This window comes from Equus caballus, chromosome 4 (genome assembly GCF_041296265.1).
Source record: "Equus caballus isolate H_3958 breed thoroughbred chromosome 4, TB-T2T, whole genome shotgun sequence".
Taxonomy (NCBI): Eukaryota; Metazoa; Chordata; class Mammalia; order Perissodactyla; family Equidae; genus Equus; species Equus caballus.
This window is the reverse complement of record NC_091687.1, coordinates 98,313,803-98,335,357: the sequence shown is the minus strand read 5'-3', so window position 1 is coordinate 98,335,357 and position 21,555 is coordinate 98,313,803. Positions and strand designations below refer to the sequence as shown.

At 42.5% G+C, this 21,555-nt stretch overlaps 1 protein-coding gene across 1 annotated transcript in view; it reads right to left on the bottom strand.

Moving 5' to 3' along the window:
- Positions 1-4,408, bottom strand: part of TMEM178B (transmembrane protein 178B) — a 332,705-nt gene extending 328,297 nt beyond the window's left edge. The window contains exon 1 of the mRNA XM_023639839.2: positions 2,321-4,408. Coding sequence (XP_023495607.1) covers positions 2,321-2,702 — 382 coding nt within the window. The 5' untranslated portion in view covers positions 2,703-4,408. The remainder of the gene's footprint in view (positions 1-2,320) is intronic.
- Positions 4,409-21,555: the final 17,147 nt, after the last annotated feature.

Genomic DNA, 21,555 nt, shown 5'->3' with positions numbered 1-21,555 from the left:
AAAGGAAGACCTGGCTTTCAACGACTATGTTCTGAGGTTAAAAATGAAGATAGTGACCTTAAGCTGCTCAAAATTTGTAAGGCTGGCATGCCATCTATCTCAATAATACCTAACAAGAACGTCAAATGGACAAAAACGGCTGTGGTAAGTGGGTACTTGCAGCTGACAGTGATTGCTGTATTTTGGGTGATGGGGCACAGCATTTCCATTAGTTGAAGTGAAATACAATATCCTGCCAACTCTAGGTATCAGTGTATTCAATCCCCCTGCTGTGCGTGTCCATTTTCTGTTGCTGCAATTAAAAATCAGTCGATACAAAGTCAAAATGTTGTACATTCTTCCCCTATCCCTTGCCCTGTCACTGCGTTTCCAGCTTCACCGGAAGAACATGTCACTATGGTAACCAATCCTCTGGTGCACAGACCAAGTCAACCTTTCTCGCCGGATTGCCAAGCAGAGCAACGAGGAATCAAAGCTCTCAATGGAACCACCAGAAGCCATGAATTCCATCCCCCTCCTTCTATGTGGGGTTAACCAATACCAGACAGGAGAGCTGTCTTGTTCCAGGAGATGTTCAAGGAAGGAAATCCAAGAATGTCCTTCAGCAAGTCGTACCAGTGTTTATCAGTCATTATTAACATGAATTCTTCCTCACATTTTGACTAACTTCCTACCATTCCAATTTTAATGGAAGCAGAAAACGACAGATAAAATAACGCTTTATGAATCTGAGAATCTGAAAACTATTATAAAGTCACCCGTGGTCAAAAACTATTCTGCTTCCTCTTGTTTTCCTACTTCTAAATCCAAACTGAAGTTGCTCTCTTCTGGAATTCTCTAATATCCTATCGATCTTTACAAAGTTGTAAACTCCAATGGGTCACTGTGCTCTAATAAAGAGCCTAACCGTGAAGCAAATGTGATGTTTGTAATATTAACACACTTACAACAAAATCAGCCAAAATCCCTAGTCATTCTACAGAAGCTGCAAAACAAACATTAAGATGGATCCTCTTTCTGGACCTACCTCACCTAAATCTGAATGGCTACCTAGACCATACCCACTGCTGGTCATTCTTAAACAATTGACCTTTTTTTCAAACTAACAATTTTTTCTTATCAATTTCAAAATTTTTATAAGTCAAAAACATCAGTTCTCACAAATAATATTTTAAAACAGCAGCAAACCTGCATTATAATATTGAGACATTAAGAACTGTTTTATATCTTGGCCTCAAAGACTTTGCAGATAAGAACATCATTTTCACCTTGCCGTCACCATTTAATAGTTGAAGAGAATGACACATGGGGGGGCGGGGGGGGGGTAACAAGACTCAAAAATTGCACCATATCGTCCAGGATGCAGCTACCAACGAACAGAATATATCTCCTTCTTCAGGGCAATATTAATATACATCTAAACAATATTTTAGTGGATTAATGGAACAGGATGGTCCCCAAAGTATAAATCATGCAAGATTTACAAATTGCATCAGATGAGCAGACTTTTAAAAATGTATGTGTTCATACTAAAGTATCAAATAAATTTTCATCATTAGCAAGTAGAGTTTGTTTTCGGTTTTGGTATACTTTGGATATTTTTTATATAAATCTTCTGAAAATAGTATTTTTTTTTCTCTGAAGTGCCCACTTCAGTGTTACCCAAAGAATGACTTTTTTCTGCTTCCTAGCCCTGCTAATATTCAATGCACACAAGTCACTTTTGTCAGCCAGTTTCTTAAAAGGAGAAATCAAGAATTGTGGTATGATGCTACGGGTCAACAGGCTTTGAGATGCAATAGGGCAGGGGCTGTGATTAACTGATGTTTATATGGCCAATGCCTGCACCGTGCCTAGTATAGTATAGCCCTTAGCAAACGTTTCTGCATGAATAAGGCCTTCTCTGTGAGATGTTTCCCATTTCCCTTGATGAATTGGTTCAACATCTGAAACACATTAAAACTAACAGTCTGTCTACCCCGACACATCACTTTTAAAGGGCTCTCTCTGCTAAAACCACAACGTTATAGATTTCCTTCCTTTTCAGAGACCGATGAAGCATTATCCTGGAAAAAAACCCTGGACCATGAGGTTTCACGGGAATCCCATCAGGCAAACGCAAGACCAGAGGCCAGGTAGAGAGAGCCTCCAATATCAGCTACTGGGGGGCAAGTTCCGGCCACTCCAAGGTTCAGCTGGGCCTGGATAACCTGACCTCTTGGAACCAGTAAACCTGATAGACTGGCCAGCGAAGGGAGAGGGCTGCCGGGCCTAGAGGCGCCCGGCTCTCCGCAGCGCCACGCCTCGCGCCTCCGCTTACCTTTCCGAATGAGGGCGGCGATCTCCGGGTCGAAGCCCTGCCGGTGGCACTTTCTCCACAGACCCATGTTGGTGGAGTTGTACTGCCGGCTGCATTCGTCAGCCGGGCTCATGGCGAAGAGCTGCCGGCGATTCCGGGCCCGGAGGAGTTTGCCCTCCCAGCGGTCCAGGCGCGAGCGGCTCGCCCGGAGCGGCAAGTTGTTGTTGTTGTTGTAAATGAAGCCAGGGTCAACCCGGCGGGTGTTGAAGGCCTTGCACCTGTCCCTGTGCTTCCTGGCGTCCGTCTCGTACCAGTGGTCCGAGCAGATGGCCACGGCCAGCATGCCGAGGGCGCAGAGCGCTAGCGAGAGGCCCGTGTAGAGCAGTAACCTTCCGGCAGCCATGCCTCCGCTTCGCGGCTACACCATGGGCATGATCCGCCGCAGCCTCGCCTTCCCTCCGCGCGCCCGGAACAAAGCAGCGGGCGGCGGAGCCAAAGGGGGGAGGGGGGACAGCAGGGGGACCCGTGCGGCGGCGCCCCCTCGGCCCCCGCCTGCCGGTGCGCGGCCCAGGGACTGCGGGGATGGGGGCGGGTAGCTAAAAAGTTCTGATCCGGAGCGGCTCCGGCGAGCTCCTGGGCATCCTCCGGGGCAGGTGCAGCCTCAGGCGGCGGCGAGCCAAGCGAGGCCGCCTCCCGCCCCCTCCCTGACCCGCAGGAAGCAACTGCTCCCAACCGGCCGCGTGGGCACGCAGCCCGGCTTCGGGCGCCGCTGCCCTCGGGCCGGAAACTAAACACCAAGTGCCCTCGGCTGCGGTGAGGTTGCTGGGCTTTCTTTGTGCAGGGTGGCGACGGGACCCACTCTTCAGGCTTTCTTGGGGTGGGAGGTGGCGGCTATCAGGAGAAGCTGCTGGACCACAGGTTGAACCGAAACACCCGCGGTGCGGCCGGCCAGAGAAGGAACCCTCCAGATGCCAGGGCCGGCTGCCCAGAGTCTCGCCTGGGTCTCCCTCTCAGCGACTCTCCCGCTTCCGGTCTGCAAGCGAAGAAATGTTCTTCCTCTCTGGATCGGGGGTCTTTTAAAAATCTCCGTCCTCTAGTCACCAGCAGATCCCTTGCTCCGTCTGGAGAGTGCGCTGAGATCAGAGGCGGGCTTCCCGTGGGCGCACGGTCTCGGCCGACGTTTCCCCGCGAGCTCCCCGGTCGTCTGCTTCCGGCCTCGCCATTCAGGCGGCCCCTCGGTTCGACGGTGCGGTCACCGGGACGGCGTTATCGGACAAGCCTTGGCCCAGGGTTTGCGGCGACTGGGCGGCAGCTGGCGGGCGCTAGGGCGGGCTACGCGGAGAACGGCGCACCCGCCAGGGCGCACAGTGCGGGGCGCGCGGAGCTCAGCGCATGGCGCCTTCAATACCATGGACAGGTCGCACGATCCCGGCGCACAGCCTGCCCTGCAGCCAGTCCCCGGGGCATCAGGCCGCTCTCCCCAGCTGGGTCTTCTTGCTGGAGCGTCCACCTGGCCTCCTCCAGACCCACCTCTCCAGCGACGCCTCCGCCTCACTCCATCTGGCTCCCGGGTATCCCCGGGAAAGTGCTGCCCAGGTGCAAAGAAAATGCTGCAGGCACCGAGGAAAACAGCGGCCCCGGCCCTTCAAAACAATCCGCCCCCTTCTCCCGCCACCTGAGCCTTGGTACTCTGGCACCCCGTCTGCTCTGCCCAACTGGGGTCAGCCGCTCTCAGATTGCACCATTTTCTTCGCAGCCCACCCAGGAGCCGAGATGCCGGTTCACTCGGCAGAGTGAAGAGAATCCTATCCTGGCTTCGGTGTCCCACGATCAGGCTCCCGATGAGCAGTGGTCGCTGAGGTGAACGGGGCGAGGGTGGGGGAGGGAGGCTGGGTCGCTCGGCTTCCCCTCCCTGCCTCCTCCTCTAGCCGCGGCGGCTCCCGGGCCTCGCGGGCTCGGCAGGTGCTGGGGAGCGAGAGCCCAGGCTGAGCCCGGGGGGCTCGGGAAATCGCATCGCCCGGGTCCGGGCGCCGGAGGAAGCCGCTGCCGCGCGCGCTCGCTCGGGCGCCGAGCGCTGCAGCCTTGGCTAAAACCCACAGACGAGAACACGGAGCGCGCAGCCAAAAGCTAGTGATGTCATCCGTGCAACGTGAGCCTCATCTCTTATTTTCCTAGCATCCTTAAAGATAAACTGCACCATTTCCCAGGCATGAAATGTCTAAGCCTATTCTTTGACCAGGCAAGTCAATGGTGTCTAGATAAGTATGTGCCCAACCACATCCATATTTATACACGTATACATATATGTGGTATGTAGCATGTTTACATGCATTATTATAAATTTAGGAATGTTGCCTCTATCTTCTGTTTATCTCTTTTCAGTAGTGGCAAATTCCCTCTAATCGACTACAGTTAAAGAAAAAACTGCTTGTTAAGGAGCGGCCTTCAGACGGGCTGAGGAAGTTCTCTGCGTCCCCGGTTTGGGTCGCTGGTGTCTTGGACTGTATCGTATCTTTGTTTTCCCCAGAAAGCCACAGGCGCTACCTTGCTAGCTACAGGCGATTCCACGCACTGAGTGCGTCCGCGGGGTTATCATCACCAGCCCTAGGCCAGCCCTACGCCCGCGCCAGACACCCCGACACACACCCACCTCCAACGGCCACCACCTCCCTCCTCAGCAGGAAAAGAAAGAAGAAAAGTGGTTGCTCCTTCCAAAACAAGAGGTAGAGAATTTTAATAGGGGGCAGGGGGGCGAGGGGTGTTTAACAGATATTTTGAAAACGCTCGGGGGCTCGCCATTTGAGTAGGGGAGGGGGAGTTAAAGGAAACCTCGGTACGGGATTTGTCCTTATCTGGGTGGCGGCTGGATTTAGGCTCTGCGGGGGCTCTGGGAGGTAGTGCGGGACCCCAGACCTTGACCGGGTGGTCCCCAAGCGAGCCCGGCTTCATTCCAGCAGCCCCACCCCCAACCCCCGGCCCCGCTCACGTGAGACAGCGCCACAAAGGCTGGGAGCCTCCCTCCCAGGCTGAAACCCTGGGTTTTCACTCTAATGTGCACTCCTCATTTTCACCCTCACTCCAAAGTCGAGGGCCCGCACTGCTGGGTAAAGAGGTGCCCTGGGATAAAAGAGAGCGTCCGGCACCCTGATCTGCACAACGGGGCCTTTGAGCCAAAATGAGCGCACCTCCACCATATTCTTTTTTCCTCCTTCCTGCATTCTGAAAACCGCCAACCAGGCGTCTCAGTGCCATCTAGTGGGGGGAGGGGCGTGCCTCACTTTTCGTCCCCGGGCGCTGCAATGGAATTTGCTGAAGGGACTGCAGAGCCTGAGGATGTCCGCGTGGGCCTTGGGGTGCCGGACTGGTCGAGGGGCTGTAGGCATGTGCCCTTTGCCGGATCCCAGTCTCCTGGGTTCCCTAGGACCATAAGGCAGAGCCAAGCGACTTTGGCCACAATGTCTTCTCACCTTTCTTTCTACCCTCCTCTTACCAGTTCTCCCTCCCCCAAGCGTGAAAATTTGGAAACAAGTGCAAACACTTCGCACACACGCAGACAATGTCTTAAATTTCTGGAGCTAATTTCTTCCGGAAAACCCAGAGCACTTTCAGGCTAACAGAATGCCTGCATTTGACAATAGGAAGGAGGCAGAAAGGTAAAATGACATCTACAAAGTCACCCAGGAAGTTGGGGCACAGCCAGCACTGAAGCCTCAGTCTCCTGATTCCCAAATCTCCTACTGCTGAGAACCAGCTGAAAGAGGTGCCCCTGAGACCTCTGGAAGTCCAGGCACTTACCCATTGGCATTGTGTACCTGTTCATTTTGTCCTTATCTTCTCTCCATCTTCCATTATTCTATCCCTTTCTTGTTCTTGCTTTTTAACTTTTTCTCTCTCCTGGCCTGGGCCTTCCTTAGGCCTGCTCCCAAGGATGTGCCTTGCCCCTCCTCCCATGGTCCTCCTCAGCTGTCCTCTGATTAGTGCCCTGCCGGGGGAAGGAATCCAAATGGCACACTGTCTTCCTCTTTTCTGAACATCATTAAAATTCTGTTTTGAAATTTTTGTCCTTGATGACATCCCAAAAAGCCTATGAAAGAGGTTGATTGAGGTCTCCTTTGAAGTGCAATTTTCTTGCACAGCCCTACACCATTTGGGGATGATCCTGGTCTTTGGAGCTAAAAAGATGGTGGATTCTTCCTCTAGACTATATGACTACATGACTCTTTTCTTAACTGAGTGATCTACATTTCTTCCCTCTGTCTTCTTCCAGTTCCTTCCACCCTGTTAGCTACAGCATCACTGTCTATGTATTTCCAACCTATTCCTTCCCATTTGCACCTGCACTGTCCTAGGATCATAGAATCTCAAAATCAGAAGGGAGTTTAGAGTCAACCACACAATAATGCATGAATCTTTCCTAGAACATCTCCCAAAAAGTGACTGACCAGCTTCTACTTGCCCACTTGCAGTGATGGGCAAATCACTCTCTCAGCAAGCACTCTGTTCCACTATTAGATGGTGTAAGTGATTAGACAATTTTTCCTTATACTAAGTCTAATCCTAGGCCCCTGTAATCCTACCCATGCCTTCAAGAAGCCCATGGATACCTTATTCTTCTTCTATATAATGGTCCTTCTCATACTTGATGTCAACCACCATGTTCTCCCTAAGCCTTCTTCTCTTCACACTAAATATCCCATATTCATTTCCTCCTTGTGCTTGCTCCTCCTGGATTTCTCATACCTCCTGATTGTTAGTGCTTCTTGTATCCAACAGTGTTCCTTGATCTAACAGTCATGTCAACCAAAGAAGAAGAAAATGTGGTCAGTCATGTTTTTACATGACCCATGTAGAGTTCTAATGATCCTCACTTCCTTTTCTAGGAGCCTATAAGTCATCCCTTTTGAATGCTATCCTAGGATCTTGCCAAAAAATGACATTAAGATCATTGATTTGCAGTATGTGAAATCCACCTTTTTTAAATTTGGAATTCCATTTACTCACATACAACCCCTCCCCCTTTTTAAAGGAATGTTCACATTCTCCAAGCTTTCTCTAAGGTCAACAACAGAGATTCAGAGACATCATTAAAAGTTCTCTCAGTTTCCTAGGGTACAGTTCACCCAGAGCAGATAGATGCTTTCCTACGATTTCTTCACCCATTGTGAGCTGTCTTCAGTCATCACTTTGTTCTATCCTACATCCTACCTTCAGTCTGAAAATCACTCTCCTTGATGTTGTCAATTGGAAGCAAAATAAAAGTTAATGAGGTATGCTTTTCTTTGCCATCTATCAATATTACATCCTTTCTCCAGAGCAAAGACCCCTCTCTATATTCTTATTCCTGTTTTCCTAATTAACTTTGCACAGCTTGGATATTATTGAAACCCAAAAGCTATATTCCACATTAGCCCTCCTGATACAGTCCCCTGAGTCTGCGACATGCTAGTATTTACACTTGAATAGGTACCCTTCTCTCTAAATCTCAGCTCATCAGAGAGTCATATTGGTTTGTTTAGCTACTTTCCTTCTTTTCTTCCTTGTTAGGATCATTATAGCAGAAGGCAATTTTCATCTCACCCCTGGGTATCTAAATCCTCTCCTTGCTTTTATTTTTTTCCTCCTCCACCACCCCACCATATTAATCTTCTTAAACTCTACAGTTATCCTTTAGTCTAAATTCTGCAGTAGTTTCATCTTGCCTGTACAGTAAAGCTCAAACTCTTTACCCCCATACAAGGCCCCACAAAGGCTTCAGCCTATTTTCTAAAGCTGACCATTGCACTCCCTTAGACACACCCACTGTTCTAACCAGGCAGCCCTCTAAACGTGTTTTGTAAAGCCCCACATTGGCATCATTCCTCTTGCCTATAAATATTTAACTGTTGTGTTTTTTAATGGTCTTACAATTACAGGTGCCTCATATCAATAGGTCAAATAAATATCATTTGATCATCTCACTAGAAGCTGAAAAGACAACCAATTAAACCCAACAAACATTCTTGATACTTAAAAGCTCTTCCTCAACTAGGAATGGTTTAAAATGAATAAGATCATCTCCTGCATAAAGAAATATTTCACACTGGTAAGAATAAAACAAATAACACAACAGAAAAATACACAAAGGTTATAAAAAGAAAATTTACAGAATAAGAAATTCAAATGAAAAATTAACACATGAAAAAAACTCAACCTCACTAGTAATCAAGGAATACAATTTTTTTTAATGCTGCTTTTTACCCATCAGGATGGGAAAAAATTCACATGCCAGTTAATGTCAGGTGCTTATGCCAGGGCATAAGGGAATATGCGCTCAAGCACTGCTGGTTGGAGCATAAACTGAGCGCACGACTCTGGAGAGCAATTCAGAGTAGATGTTAAGATGAAAATTACATGTTTCTTACAACCCAGCAGATGGACCTCTAGGTATCCAGGCTGTGGAAACACTTGCACAAAGGGCAAAGAGTATCTTTTGCATGCTACCCATGGTAGTTTCCTAGGGCCTCTATGACAAAGTACCACAAACTAGGTGTCTTAAAACATCAGAAATTTATTGTCGCATAGTTCCAGAGGCTGGAAGTCCAAAATCAAGGTGTTGGCAGGACCATGCTCCCTCTGAAACCTGTAGGACAGAATCCTTCCTTGCCTCCTGTAGCTTCCAGTGTCTGCTGGCAATCCTTGACACTCCTTAGCTATAAGGACCTAAGGAGGAATTGGAGGCTTCATTCCAATCTCTGCCTCTGTCATCATATGGCCATCTTCTCTCACATCATCCTCCCTATGTCTCCATTTTTCTCTCCTCTTATAAGGACACCAGTCATGGTGGATTAGCGGTCCTCTCTACTCCAGCATGACCTCATCTTCACTAATTACATCTACAATGACTATTTCTAAATGAGGTCATATTCTGAGGTCATGGGGATTAGAACTTCAACATATCTTTTGGGGGGACACTATTCAATCCATAACTCTATATTTCTTATAAAAAAGAAGGGGACATAAGAAAATGTACATGTATCTGTTTATTTGTGCAAAATGAAAGGGTGGTGGAAGAACCAAGAAGCCAAGTAGGCAACAGGAAGTTCATAGCAGAAAGCCACTGCCACCCCTAGGCTGAAGGCCGGCTCACCCCTAACCAAGAGCCCAGGGTACACATACAAACAGAGGCCCACGTACTATATGTCTAAATGTCTAAAAGTTGTAAGTCAAATGACAAACGGTTACATAAAAATGTTCTATGCTTCTACCTTACAAATAGCTTTAAGATGACAAAATTTTAAAATATGTGTAAAGTTATGTTTTATGTATGAATAAAAGTTGGCACAATATCAAAGACAACCAAATTAATTATTATTGCTCATGTGTTGATGAGCCGGTGATGTTTAGATGAGTAATAAAATAAAGGCATTCATAATTCATAACATATATTTCATAAGACATTTTTCTTGACTTCTGTTTCAGAAAAATCATTAATTCTATTGTTACAATCAAGATTTTCACATAACTTTATATTCTATTGATGGTAATGCCAAATGTTTCTGAAAACTGTTTTTGATTCATTGTAGTTTTTAGATAGGTTTTTTTTTTATTATTAACTTCAATTTGGAGGAACTTCACTATACTGAGGCAGTAACTATTCCGTTGGAAGTGTCAATAAAATTCTTAAAGCAATACTTATATTTGGAATTTTACACGTCACATTCAAACATTGTAACAATCACATGACAAGTTATTGTTAATGCAGAAAATACGATATTTTGCTTTTATCAGATAAATTATCATCACATATATCATGACTGTTACTATCCCAAAGTAATATCTAGATTCATACAATATTTGTTAAGTTCTTTTTTCAAACATTCCAATGCTAGAATGAAGAAAACCAAAAATTACAGTAAATTTGTTTAATTTGTTCAAACTCTACAATCAAGATCATATCTTGAGCGATAATGATTGGAAAATGGTTTCTACAGACATTAATTTGGGATTATTTGTACGTGAGTTTTCTTTAAAGTCACAAAAACATTTCCGTTTCCTTACTCTAATTTCCTTATATTGTATCGGAATATTACTTTTGGTTTCACATATAGTTTATTTCTATTTCGAAAAACCATTATCTTTAAAAGTTTAAAATATTTTTAATCCCTGTGAGAAATTACAAAATTGCTTTTGTTTATATTAATAGTAAGCAATAGTTTATATCAAAATAGTGGAGCTCAAATCCAAAATTAATTTCATTTTCCACCAAAGACCACATTCTGCACTGTGTTTGAGAATCTTCTATTGTCTCATTTAGCTATCCTAGTATACCCAATATCCTTTCCAAATTAAATTTAATGGCTTTAACAGCATGTAGTGCACATTTCCATCGTGTGTCTTTAAATGTGTTTCATCTATGGATAGATTCAAGACATACCATAAATAATCTTTTAATTTCTCCAAAGAACTTCATGTATATTTACTCAGTTGAGGCCACATCTCTAGTAACAAATTCAAACTATGTGCCATACATGTTATAAAGAATGTTTCTGGATTTTAGGCCAAAATTCAGGTTAGGCCTAGAAATACACTTATAGTTTAAAAACAATATGAATTGTTTGATACTGCAAACATTCCTCAGTTACCATGTGCCAAAGTTCAAAATACCACCCTGATTCATCTGTAACTGCGAACCATGAATTGGAACACAAAGCGAAGCAAGAAAATGGATGCTTATCACTACTGGGAAATGATACTTCCTTATTCAAAAATCTACTGCAGGCACGCTATCTGCAAGGGAAGATTTGACAAGTTAATGGTTTCATCTTTTCTTTTATCAAGGTGCTTCCACCCTCAGATTCTCACAGCGCTCCAAAGTAGTATCTATCCCCAACATCAGCAGCAACACAACCCACAAAACTTAATGGCCTTCAGATGCAGTTGTCTTTTGTTTTGAGGACACAGGGCAAGAGGTGTAAGGAAGCATTCCCTAGGTACTGTGTTACCAGAAGAGTGGATGTTTAGGGTCACAAATTATGCTGGGCCACTACTGATGCAAGATCCCAAGACATAGACTTAGTGCGTGCGTGTGTGTGTGTGTGCACGCTCGCGCGCGTGCACATGCGCGCACACACAAAATATGTGGGGCCTCTAAAACATGGAGTCTAGGGCAAGGGCCCTCTTGCTGGGGACTGAGGGCAGCCTACCTGGAGGAACAAAAAGAGGAAAGGGTGTTTCCTGAGCTCAGAGACCAGGTCGCCCAGCAGAAGCTAGAATGATGGAGACACCTGGCTGGCCAGAGCTGGAGCCATGAAATGGAGGCAGCTGCTGCTGGAGTTGCTACCTGTGGCAGAGAATAGGGGAGAAATACCCTGGCTTTTCCCTTTCTTCTGCTCACCAATCTCTAGCCAGACCTCCCCCTGGCTGAACTCAGATGGACACCAGCTGCCATGGGAGCCTTGGGATGTAGCCTGAAAATTTCAGCCTCCTGCAGTAGAACATAGCAAGGAAAATCAAGGAACAAGTCTGAGAGCAAAGAGGCAAGGATGGCCTAGCACACCGTCCCATAAAATCAGGACCAAGACAAATATGCTCTCTCTACCATCACTATTTAATATTTTGAGGGTCATGAATACAGCCAGCAACAGAAATAAAAGTCACAACAATTGGAAAGGAGAATGCAAAACTTAAATTATATGTGGATAGTATGAATGAAAACTCAAAAGAATAAACTAAAAACTATTAGTACTAATAAGAGACTTCAATAAGATGGTTTACTATAAGAAAAATACACAGGAATCAATATGCTGCAATATAACAGCAATTGGCTGTTAGAAAATATACTGGAAAACTATCCCATTCACAACAAAGAAAAAAACTATAATATACTTAAGAATAACAGTTACAAAGAATGTGAAGGCCTTATCGGAAGAAAACTACAAAATTTTATTGAGAAACATAAATGACATGAAAAGATGTAGAAACCAACCATGTTCCTGAATGAAACACCTCAATACTGTAAAAATGTCAATGCTTTACAAAATCACTTCTAGATTTACCACAGTCCAAATCAAAATCTCAACAGGTTTTACTGGAACTTGGAAAATAATTTTAAAACTCATCTGAAAAAAATCTGGTGAGAATAGCTAAAATATTTTTACGCAATAATTTCTCTCTCATAAGTACTAAAATATTCTTAAAACCCATAATATTTTAAACAGTATGATATCCACTTCTCAGACCCTGCTCTTCCTCCCTGGAAGCCCCAAGATTTTTAATAAATAAAAAGAATAAGGAACCCAATCTAATCATTCACCAAAAGTCAAAGGAGCACAGGATTTGTATGAAATTAGACCTCTTGAGGACTACAATCTGGAAGGACTACAATCTCGACAAGATCTGGAAGCCTGATGACTAGACAACATCCTCCCAGGCAGGCTTTGACCAATATAGGTGCTCTGTGATGCCAGTTGGCCGATGCCATACCCTCATGTTTTCCAGGCATTGACCTCCTGGGCTGAGCAGTCATGGTCTAAGTAGACAACATCCTACTCTACTCCCTGACCTGACATCTCAAGAGTCTGGATCCTGTGAGTCCCTGACCACCTGCTGCATCATCTGCTATGAACTGAATGTTGGTGTGCCCCTAAGTTCCTATGTTGAAGCCCTAACCCCCAATGTGATAATATTTTAAGATGGAGCCTTTGGAAAGGAATTAGGTTTACATGAGGTCGTAAGGGTGGGGCCCCCATGATGCAATCAGACTTCAGAGAGCTTGCTTCCTCTCTCTCTCTCTGCCATGTGAGGACACAGACAGAAGGCAGCCATCTGCAAGCCAGGAGGAGAGTCCTCACCAGAACCATGCTGCCACTCCAGTCTTGGACTTCTAACCTCCAGAACTGTGAGAAAATAAGTTTCTGTTGTTCAAACCTCCCGGTCTGCGGTATTTTTTATGGCAGCCCAAGCACACTAAGGCACCACAGTCCCCATAGCAACTCAAAGGGACACAAGTTTGAACCATAATGTGGAGTGTCTATACCACATCATGTCTGATCAAGTGAATTGATCCACATGTTGCTGGACAAGGTATTAGCAGTCCTGGGGTAGAATAAGCCCCAATTTCCCTTTCTAGATATCGATATTTCCTGGGATATTCCAGCAGTTCATTCTCTCTCTCTTTTTTTTTCCTCTTGCCTGTTAGCTGTGGTTGTTGACCTCTTTCATTTGTTCTACACTTGCCATGTACAAGAACTCTTCTAGGTTAAAATAACCAACTTAATAAGTAAACAAATCATCTAGTACTTTAGAAGATGATAAATGTTGTAGGAAAAAAACAAAGCAGGATGTAAGAGTGTCCATAACAAACTGAATTCTTGCATGCCCCCGATATTCATATGTTGAAGCTCTATCCCTCAATGTGACTGTATTTAGACTTTAGAAGGCAACTAACTTTAAATAAGGTCATAAGGATGGGGCCCTAATCCAATAGGACTGGTGGCCTCATAAGAAAGGAAAGAGATATGTCTCTCTCCCTCTCTCTCTTTCCCTCTCTCTCTCTTTCTCCCCTTAACCACAGAGGAAAGGCCATAGAAGGACATAGAAGATGGCCATCTACAAGCCATGAAGAGAGCCCTCACCAGGAACCTAACTGACCAGCACTTTGATCTGAGACTTCCCAGAACTGTCAGAAAATAAATTTCTGTTCTTTAAGCAACACCATCTATGGTATTTTGTCATGGCAGCCTGAGTAGACTAAGACAAAGAAGAATCACTTCATAAAAGAGAGAAATTTGTATAATCTTTGGAGGGTACCAGAAAACTTCTGGGGCTAAAGATCCTGTTTACCTACCTCTCTCACACACACACATACACACACCCACAAACATACCCTGGCTCACCACAGCATGGCCAGGGCTTACCCAGTCAACCCCAGACTCTAGCATGGCAGTGGGGGCAATCTTACCAAGAAGAACCTTGGGAGTATGAATTCTCTTTCCTCCACCACTTCCTGCAGATGCTGGCCTTACCAACAAGCATACCACTTGGGAAAAGGAATTACCTGTCCACAGACGCCTGTGTAAGTCAAGGCACTGCCAAGGGCATTGCATTACGGGGCGCTCACGTAGCCACAACCTGCAAGAGCTGACACTGACGCAAAAAGCAATTCATTCATAACAAGCCAGCACACTGCCTTTTGTCAAGTTTACCACTTCGCATATGCCAAGGAGCTAAACTCACTGGGAAGATACTTCCTAGAAGGTAATAAAAATAGTCCTGCCAGAGAGAATCCTCCACCCAAAGCATCTTTGGTCATTTAGCCCCACTGCAGTTGACCTCAATGGTGCAGCATAAACAGCAGCCAGAGCTTCACAAACAGCCAGAGGACCTTGGAAACGTAACGTGCTCAAAAAGAAACTATTTTAAGGGTATAATTGGGTAAGTACTCAAAAATAAATGTTCAAATATTTACATTGAAGTATGATTTGTACTAGGATTCAAAAATGTCCAACAACAAGGGTCAGATGAATGAATTATAATACAGTCATTCAATAGAAAGACAAGAAGCCATTAAAAATAATGTTTTGGAGGAGCATTTGAGAATGTAGAAAAACACTCTAGAGATACTGGTAAGTGCAAAGAGTAGGATATTAAACTGTGGATGAAATATGATCCAAATTTTATTTTTAAAAAAGTAAATGACAAAGAAATACACCAAAATGGTAGCATTATTTCTGGATTATTTTCTCTTTAAAGGGCTTTGTATTTTCTAGAGTTCATATAATAAGTATGTGTAACAACATTAAGATAATAAAGATACACACATTCAAACTTTTATATGCGTGATTAGTTTCCCATGTAGCTAGTCTTCCCTAGGTTCCAAATGAATAAATTCATTCAAAAGCACAAAATCTATAAAAGAGTCACTGACATCCAAAATTAAAAGTATTCTCCTTACAGATATTTCTGCTTCTAAATGCTTTGAACTGTATGTTTTTGCTTACCCTTCTTGACAGTGAAGATTCTTTTCAGGAGAAAAAAAAGTCATGATTTTTCCAGGATTCTCTGCTCATTGCTTTAAATTTTCCATCCTTTGATAACATGCATGAGACAAAAGCCGTCTGCCCCCTCAACTGGATCATCATGTTTCGGTCTGACAAGCATGTTCTTTAAAGAAGCATCGGTATAGGACATTAAATGATTTTGCCAAGGCTCCAAGGCCACTAGTGAGGGAACTGACAAGGGTAGAGCTCTAACATGAACTAAGCACGAGCAGTGGAGAGTCTGTCACCGCCCAGAACTGGAATCACAGGAACAGAATCAAGGAGCAAGATAATGGGACCCAAAACATCCACAAAATGAGAGGGGAGAAACAGCCAGAGAGGAAGCAGGAACTGTGGACCAAAAGCAAGATCCTGGACCAGGACAAGGACAATCCTGCAAGGAAAACCAGAACCTCTACAATCAACTCAGACAACTGGAAGGGAGGGCAAGTCCGAGGAATATCTGTGAGCATCCAGCCCCCATTTGTTGGTTACCTACTTTGTGCCAGGCGTCACGCAAAAGACTTCATTTAATTGTCACAATGCTATAAACCGGTGTTATCCACAATTATCAGATGAAGTGAGCCATTCAGAGAATGACTTGCCTAAGTTCATCCAGCTGGTAAATAATGGGGCAGAGATTTAAATCTAGATATAGCTGACTCCAAAAGCCAGTCTTTGTGCTGTAAAGCTGCTAAGACCATAGAACTAGGAAACAGTAGAAGGGAAGGTAACTTCTTAGGGTCAGAGGTGGAGAACACATGGTAAGAATGTGGCTATAATATTCATGATGGTCAACCAACCCCAGGAGGAAATAACCTGAGGGATGATGCAGTGACTGTGTGCAGAATATGACATGAGTCTATCTGAAGTCAAAGTAATCAGTTTGGAACCCAAATCAGAAAACACCTCCTTCCAGAGACCAGATAGGGAGCTGACAGACAGTTCAAGGTAAACAAAGCTGATTCAGGCTTTAACAAAACCATATAGCCCTATTTGTAAATCTGAAAAAAACTAGATTGATCAGAGTCAATACTATAAACAGCTAAACTTTGAACCTTCAGCATTGTAGTAAAGTGTGTGTGTGTGTATAACTGACTTGTATAGGTTCACTGGCTTAGGCTGATGATAGAGATGGATCTCAAAAAGAAATTGATCTCTCTATATTGATGGCAACAATTATCACGGTTTATACGAAATGAAACTATGAGGAAGAGAGGGGACAGGTTTCTGTATTGCTCTGTCGTCTGTATTTTGCCTGCATACAGATGGGTCACCTTGAAAATACCAAGCTGGGCCACCCGAACACTACCAGGGGAGGCTCTTTCCAGTTCCCAATTTCAGCCCCGTCAACAGGGCACTAGAAGACTTCTGGGCTTAGTCCATTTAGCTGTGATCTTTTAACAAGTGTGTTTCTGTTAGTGGACCCTTGCCAAACCTACAAGGTTTTTTAAAATCATGGTTAGTGCTTTTTTCCTAGAAAATTCTACAGAAAACTTAGAAAATTCAGAGAAGCAAAAAAAAGAAAGAAAACGTTAGCATTTTGCTGTATAGATGTTGTCTAGCTAGATAGATGTATAAAAATAGATATTTACAAATAGATATATACAAAAATCATTCTCAATATCCTATTTCATCAAACGCTTTCTCTGTGTCTATTTATTGACAAGATCATATGATTTTTCATATGGAATAAATCCCACTCAACAGTGGTGTACACTTCATTTTATACATTGTTGGATTTGATTTGTTAATGTTTTGTTGAGGATTTTTGCATCAACGTTCATGAGATATTAGTCTGTCATTTTCCTCTCTTGTAAGTCTTTATCTGGTGTTGGCATTAGGGTATTACTGGCCTCTTAGAATGTATTAGGAAATGCTTCCTCGGCTTCTATATTCTGAAAGAGATTGTAGAGAATTAGTATAATTCCTTCCTTAAATGTTTGGTAGAACTGACCAGTGAACCTATCTGGTGCTTTCTGTTTGGGGAAGTTATTAATTATTGATTCAATTTCTTTAGCAGATATAGGCAAAATCAGATTATCTCTTTCTTCTTGTGTGAGTTTTAGTAGACTGTGTCTTTCAAAGTCGTGGTCCATTTCATCTAAATTATCAAATTTATAAACACAGAATTGTTCATAATATTCCTTTATTCTCATTTTAAGATCTATAGGGTCAGTAGTAATGGTCCCTCTTTCATTTCTGATATTAGCAATTTCTGTCTTCTCTCTTTTTTCTTAGTTAGCCTAGCTAGGGGTTTATCAATTTTATTCATCTTTTCAAAGAACCATCTTTTGATTTCATTAATTTCCTGTTTTCAACTTCATTGATTTCTGCTCCAATTTTTATTTCCTTTCTTCTACTTACTTTAGATTTAACTTGTGCTTCTTTTTCTAGTTTCCTAAAATTGAAGCTTGGTTATTGATTTTAGATTATTTTTCTTTTCTAATATATGCATTCAATGCCATAAATTTCCCTCTAAGCAGTGCTTTCACTGCATACTACAAATTTTGAAAGTTCTATTTTCAGTTTCCTTTAGTTCAAAATATTTGTAGATTTCTCTTATGACTTCTTCTTTAACCCATGTCTTATTGAGAAGTCTATTGTTTGATCTCCAACCATTTCGGGATTTTCCAGCTATCTTTTTGTTATTGATTTCCAGTTTAATTCCACTGTGGACTGAGAGCAAACATTGTCTGATGTCTATTCTTTTAAATTTGTTAATGTGTATTCCGTGGCCCAGAATGTGATCTATCTTAGCAAATACTCTGTGTGAGCTTGAGAAAAAAATAATATTCTTCTGTGGTTGGGTGAAGTATTCTATAAATGTCAATTATATCATGTTGATTGATGGTGCTGTTCAGTTCAACTATGTCCTTACTGATTTTCTGCCAATTACTGATAGAGGGGTGTTGATCTCCAACTATAATAATAGTGGATTCATCTGTTTCTCCTTGCAGCTCTATCAGTTTTTGCCTTATATATTTTGATGCTCTGTTGTTGAGTGTGTATGCATTAAGGATTGTTATGTTTTCTTAGAGAAGTGACCCCTTTATCATTATGTAATGCCTTTCTTTATCCTTGTTAATTTTCCTTGCTCTGAAGTCTGCCCCATCTGAAATTAGTATCACTATTCCAGCTTTCTTCTGATTGGTGTTAGCATGGTATATCTTTCTTCATCCCTTTACTTTTAATTCATCTTTACCTTTAATCTATCCACTTTATATTTAAAATGGGTTTCTTGTAGACAACACATAGTTGGGTCTTATTTTTTTATCCATTCAGAAAACTTCTGGTTTTTAGTTGGTGTATTTAGACCACTGATGTTTAAAGTGATTATTGATATAACTGGATTAATATCTCCCATATTTGTTACTATTTTCTATATATTGCACTTGTCCTTTTTTTCTTTTTTTGTCTTCTACTTTTTTTTCTGCCTTTTGGGGTTTAAATGACTCCATTTTCTCCACTCTCTTAGCATACCAATCATACTTTTTTTTTCCTTTTTTTTAGTGATTGCCCTAGAGTTTACCACATACATTTACAGTTAATCCAAGTCCACTTTCAAATAACACTACACCACTGCATGGGTAATGCAGGTGCCTTATATTCCCAATCCTTCCCTCCCATCCCATAACATTACTATCATTCATTTCACTTATCTACAAGCCATAGTCACCAAATACATTGTTTTTATTATTATTTGGAGCAAATTGTTATCTGTTGCATCAATTAAGAGTAAGAAAAAGAAAAGATTTATTTTACCTTTATTTATTCTTTCTCTAATGCTCTTTCTTTCTTTATGTAGGCCTGAGTTTCTGACCTATATACTTTTCTTTCTCTCTGAAGAACTTATTTTTTAGGGGCGAAGTTTCCCGAAGAACGTCTTTTAAGAAGAAGGTGGGTCTACTGGCAACAAATTCCCAACCACCACTAACCAACCAACCATTGATTGGGCAAATTATTTAACTTGTCTCTTTCCTTGGTTTGCAAAAATGTGAAATTATCTTCAGGCATTCTTCCTGCTCTGAAATTCTAGAATTCTAAGTAAAATTTTACACATTAAGTCAAATAGTTTGCTCACTATGGTAAACATTAATAGGAAACAAATAGAAAGCTTTGCTCAAAGTGAAAAATTTTTTTTAAATACAAATAATCATTCCCTCAAATACTCATTGCATAAATCTTGCTTCTCAAATACCAGCTTCTCTTACCGTGAAACTCATTTAAATGTCTCTGCTTTTCCTGTATCAGTAAGTACAGAAAATCCAAAATGTAAACATCAATAAACTGTGGACTTTAGGGAAATATTAAATGTTTGTTTTAAAATAAAACAGGAGCTGGAACAGGAAGATTTCTAATATTTTCATTTTGCTTCAGTGATTACCAAATATATTTGGACCCAAAATTCACTCAGGAGCATCGATATTAAACATGAAGGCTTTTGAAGGAAAAATCTGACTTGATGGAATGGGAGGGAAAGGAAATAAATTGCAGTTGGACAAATTAACATAGTAAGGCAATATAGGTGATTCTTGGCATTGGGGATTTAGAATTCAAGGTTTAGTCTACTCTTTAATGATCCTAAAAGTCCGTATCAGATAGTAATAGGTAATTTTTCTAAAACATTAATTTCCAGAATCCTATGCCCCAGGTGGTTGGTGCATGATCTCAGTATCCAAATTCCACGGCAGCTTCTTTTGTCCTTGACTTGTCGCTATGGATGTGTGCACTCTCATATGTACTCTGCTGCCTTTAGGAAGGAGTTATATGCTGCAATGGTAATTTACAATTAGGGATTCATGAAGCTCTCTATACAGCCTTAAAAATCATAAAGGTTTACTGTATTTTAAAAAAAGAAGAAATGAATAAATTTTTTAAGATAAAATTTTTAAAACAGTGGCACCAGCTACCATGGATAATACAAAGTTCCGTAGTCTATTAGATGCAATGTCAGTTAAGACTCTTTCTGTCACAAGATGACAGAAACTCAACTTAAATTGGTGTAAGTTTTTGGTTTGTTATTGAGAAGCCATAGGATGATTTTCAGGCATAACTTGATCCAGGAGCCCAAATGACATTATCAGGATGCAGTTTCTTTCCCTCTCTCGGCTCTGCCCTTGCTGTGTTGGCTTCATTCTCATTCTCCACTTGACAACTCTCTAGGATCTCATCCTCCCAAGTTGTATTCCAGCAGAGAATGGAGCACCTTTTCCTATTACCTCCTGTATGGGTCCCTAGATTCACACTGATTGAATTAATTTGGGTCACTGCCCACTCCGGAGTTAGTCAGGCCATGATCACATGTTCCCATCTCTAGAGAAAGAAAGGAGCCTCATCCAATCCATGATCCACATGGATTGAGTCAAGGAGAAATAGTTCTCCAAAAGAATTCTAGGTGCTGTGACCCAGAGGAAGAAAAATGTATGATGGATGACCAAAACAGTAAATGTTGCCTCCAAATGTTTAAGATAAAACTAAAGTAACCCATGGCTTCTGTGTATAAGAGTTGGACCTCAAACAACTGTAGTTTCAGTATCAGACTCTCTCTGTTTGGAAAGCGAGGGAAGGTCCTATGGCTCTGGCAAAGGCAAACGTCCCAGGAGCTGTGGCAAAGTGTAGATGCCCCATGGCTTCCCCACAAAAACATCCTGAAACTTTTCTAGTACCTGCTGCCTTTCTGTGTTCAGAAATTTAACAATTAATGTAAGTGTCAGGGAAACCTTGCTGTCAGTTCAGCATTCTGTGCCTGAATTGACAACTGCATTTTTCACTGAGCCAGCCTTTAGTACTTCCAACTTTATTCATAATGTGTTTATTTTTGTATTACTAGCAAGACCCATGAGTGCCCATGTTTATTACATGTTCATTTTTGTGCTTTTATACACATCTTAGAATAAACAGGGAAATAGATTTTGGGGGGGGGACTTATTTTATGTTATTTGAATTTTTGAACTAGCGTTAGACTATGTAGAAGACTGACTCTGGCTTTAAACATCACTGCCTCGAGCAGGAAAACTGAACCCAGGGGTGTGCATGTCCCTCTGAGTCCACTTGTACCTCAAAGGGGCCAATGACTCAGAGTGTTAAGAACCACCGGCTTAAGCCCATGATGCGCAGAGCACCATTTTGCCCATCTTACTGGGAAGGCCATGGGACATGATGGTGACATGCAAGGGCTATGGAGACAGACTCAGAGTTGACTCAGCTCTACTTTGTGACCTAAGGCAAGTTACACAG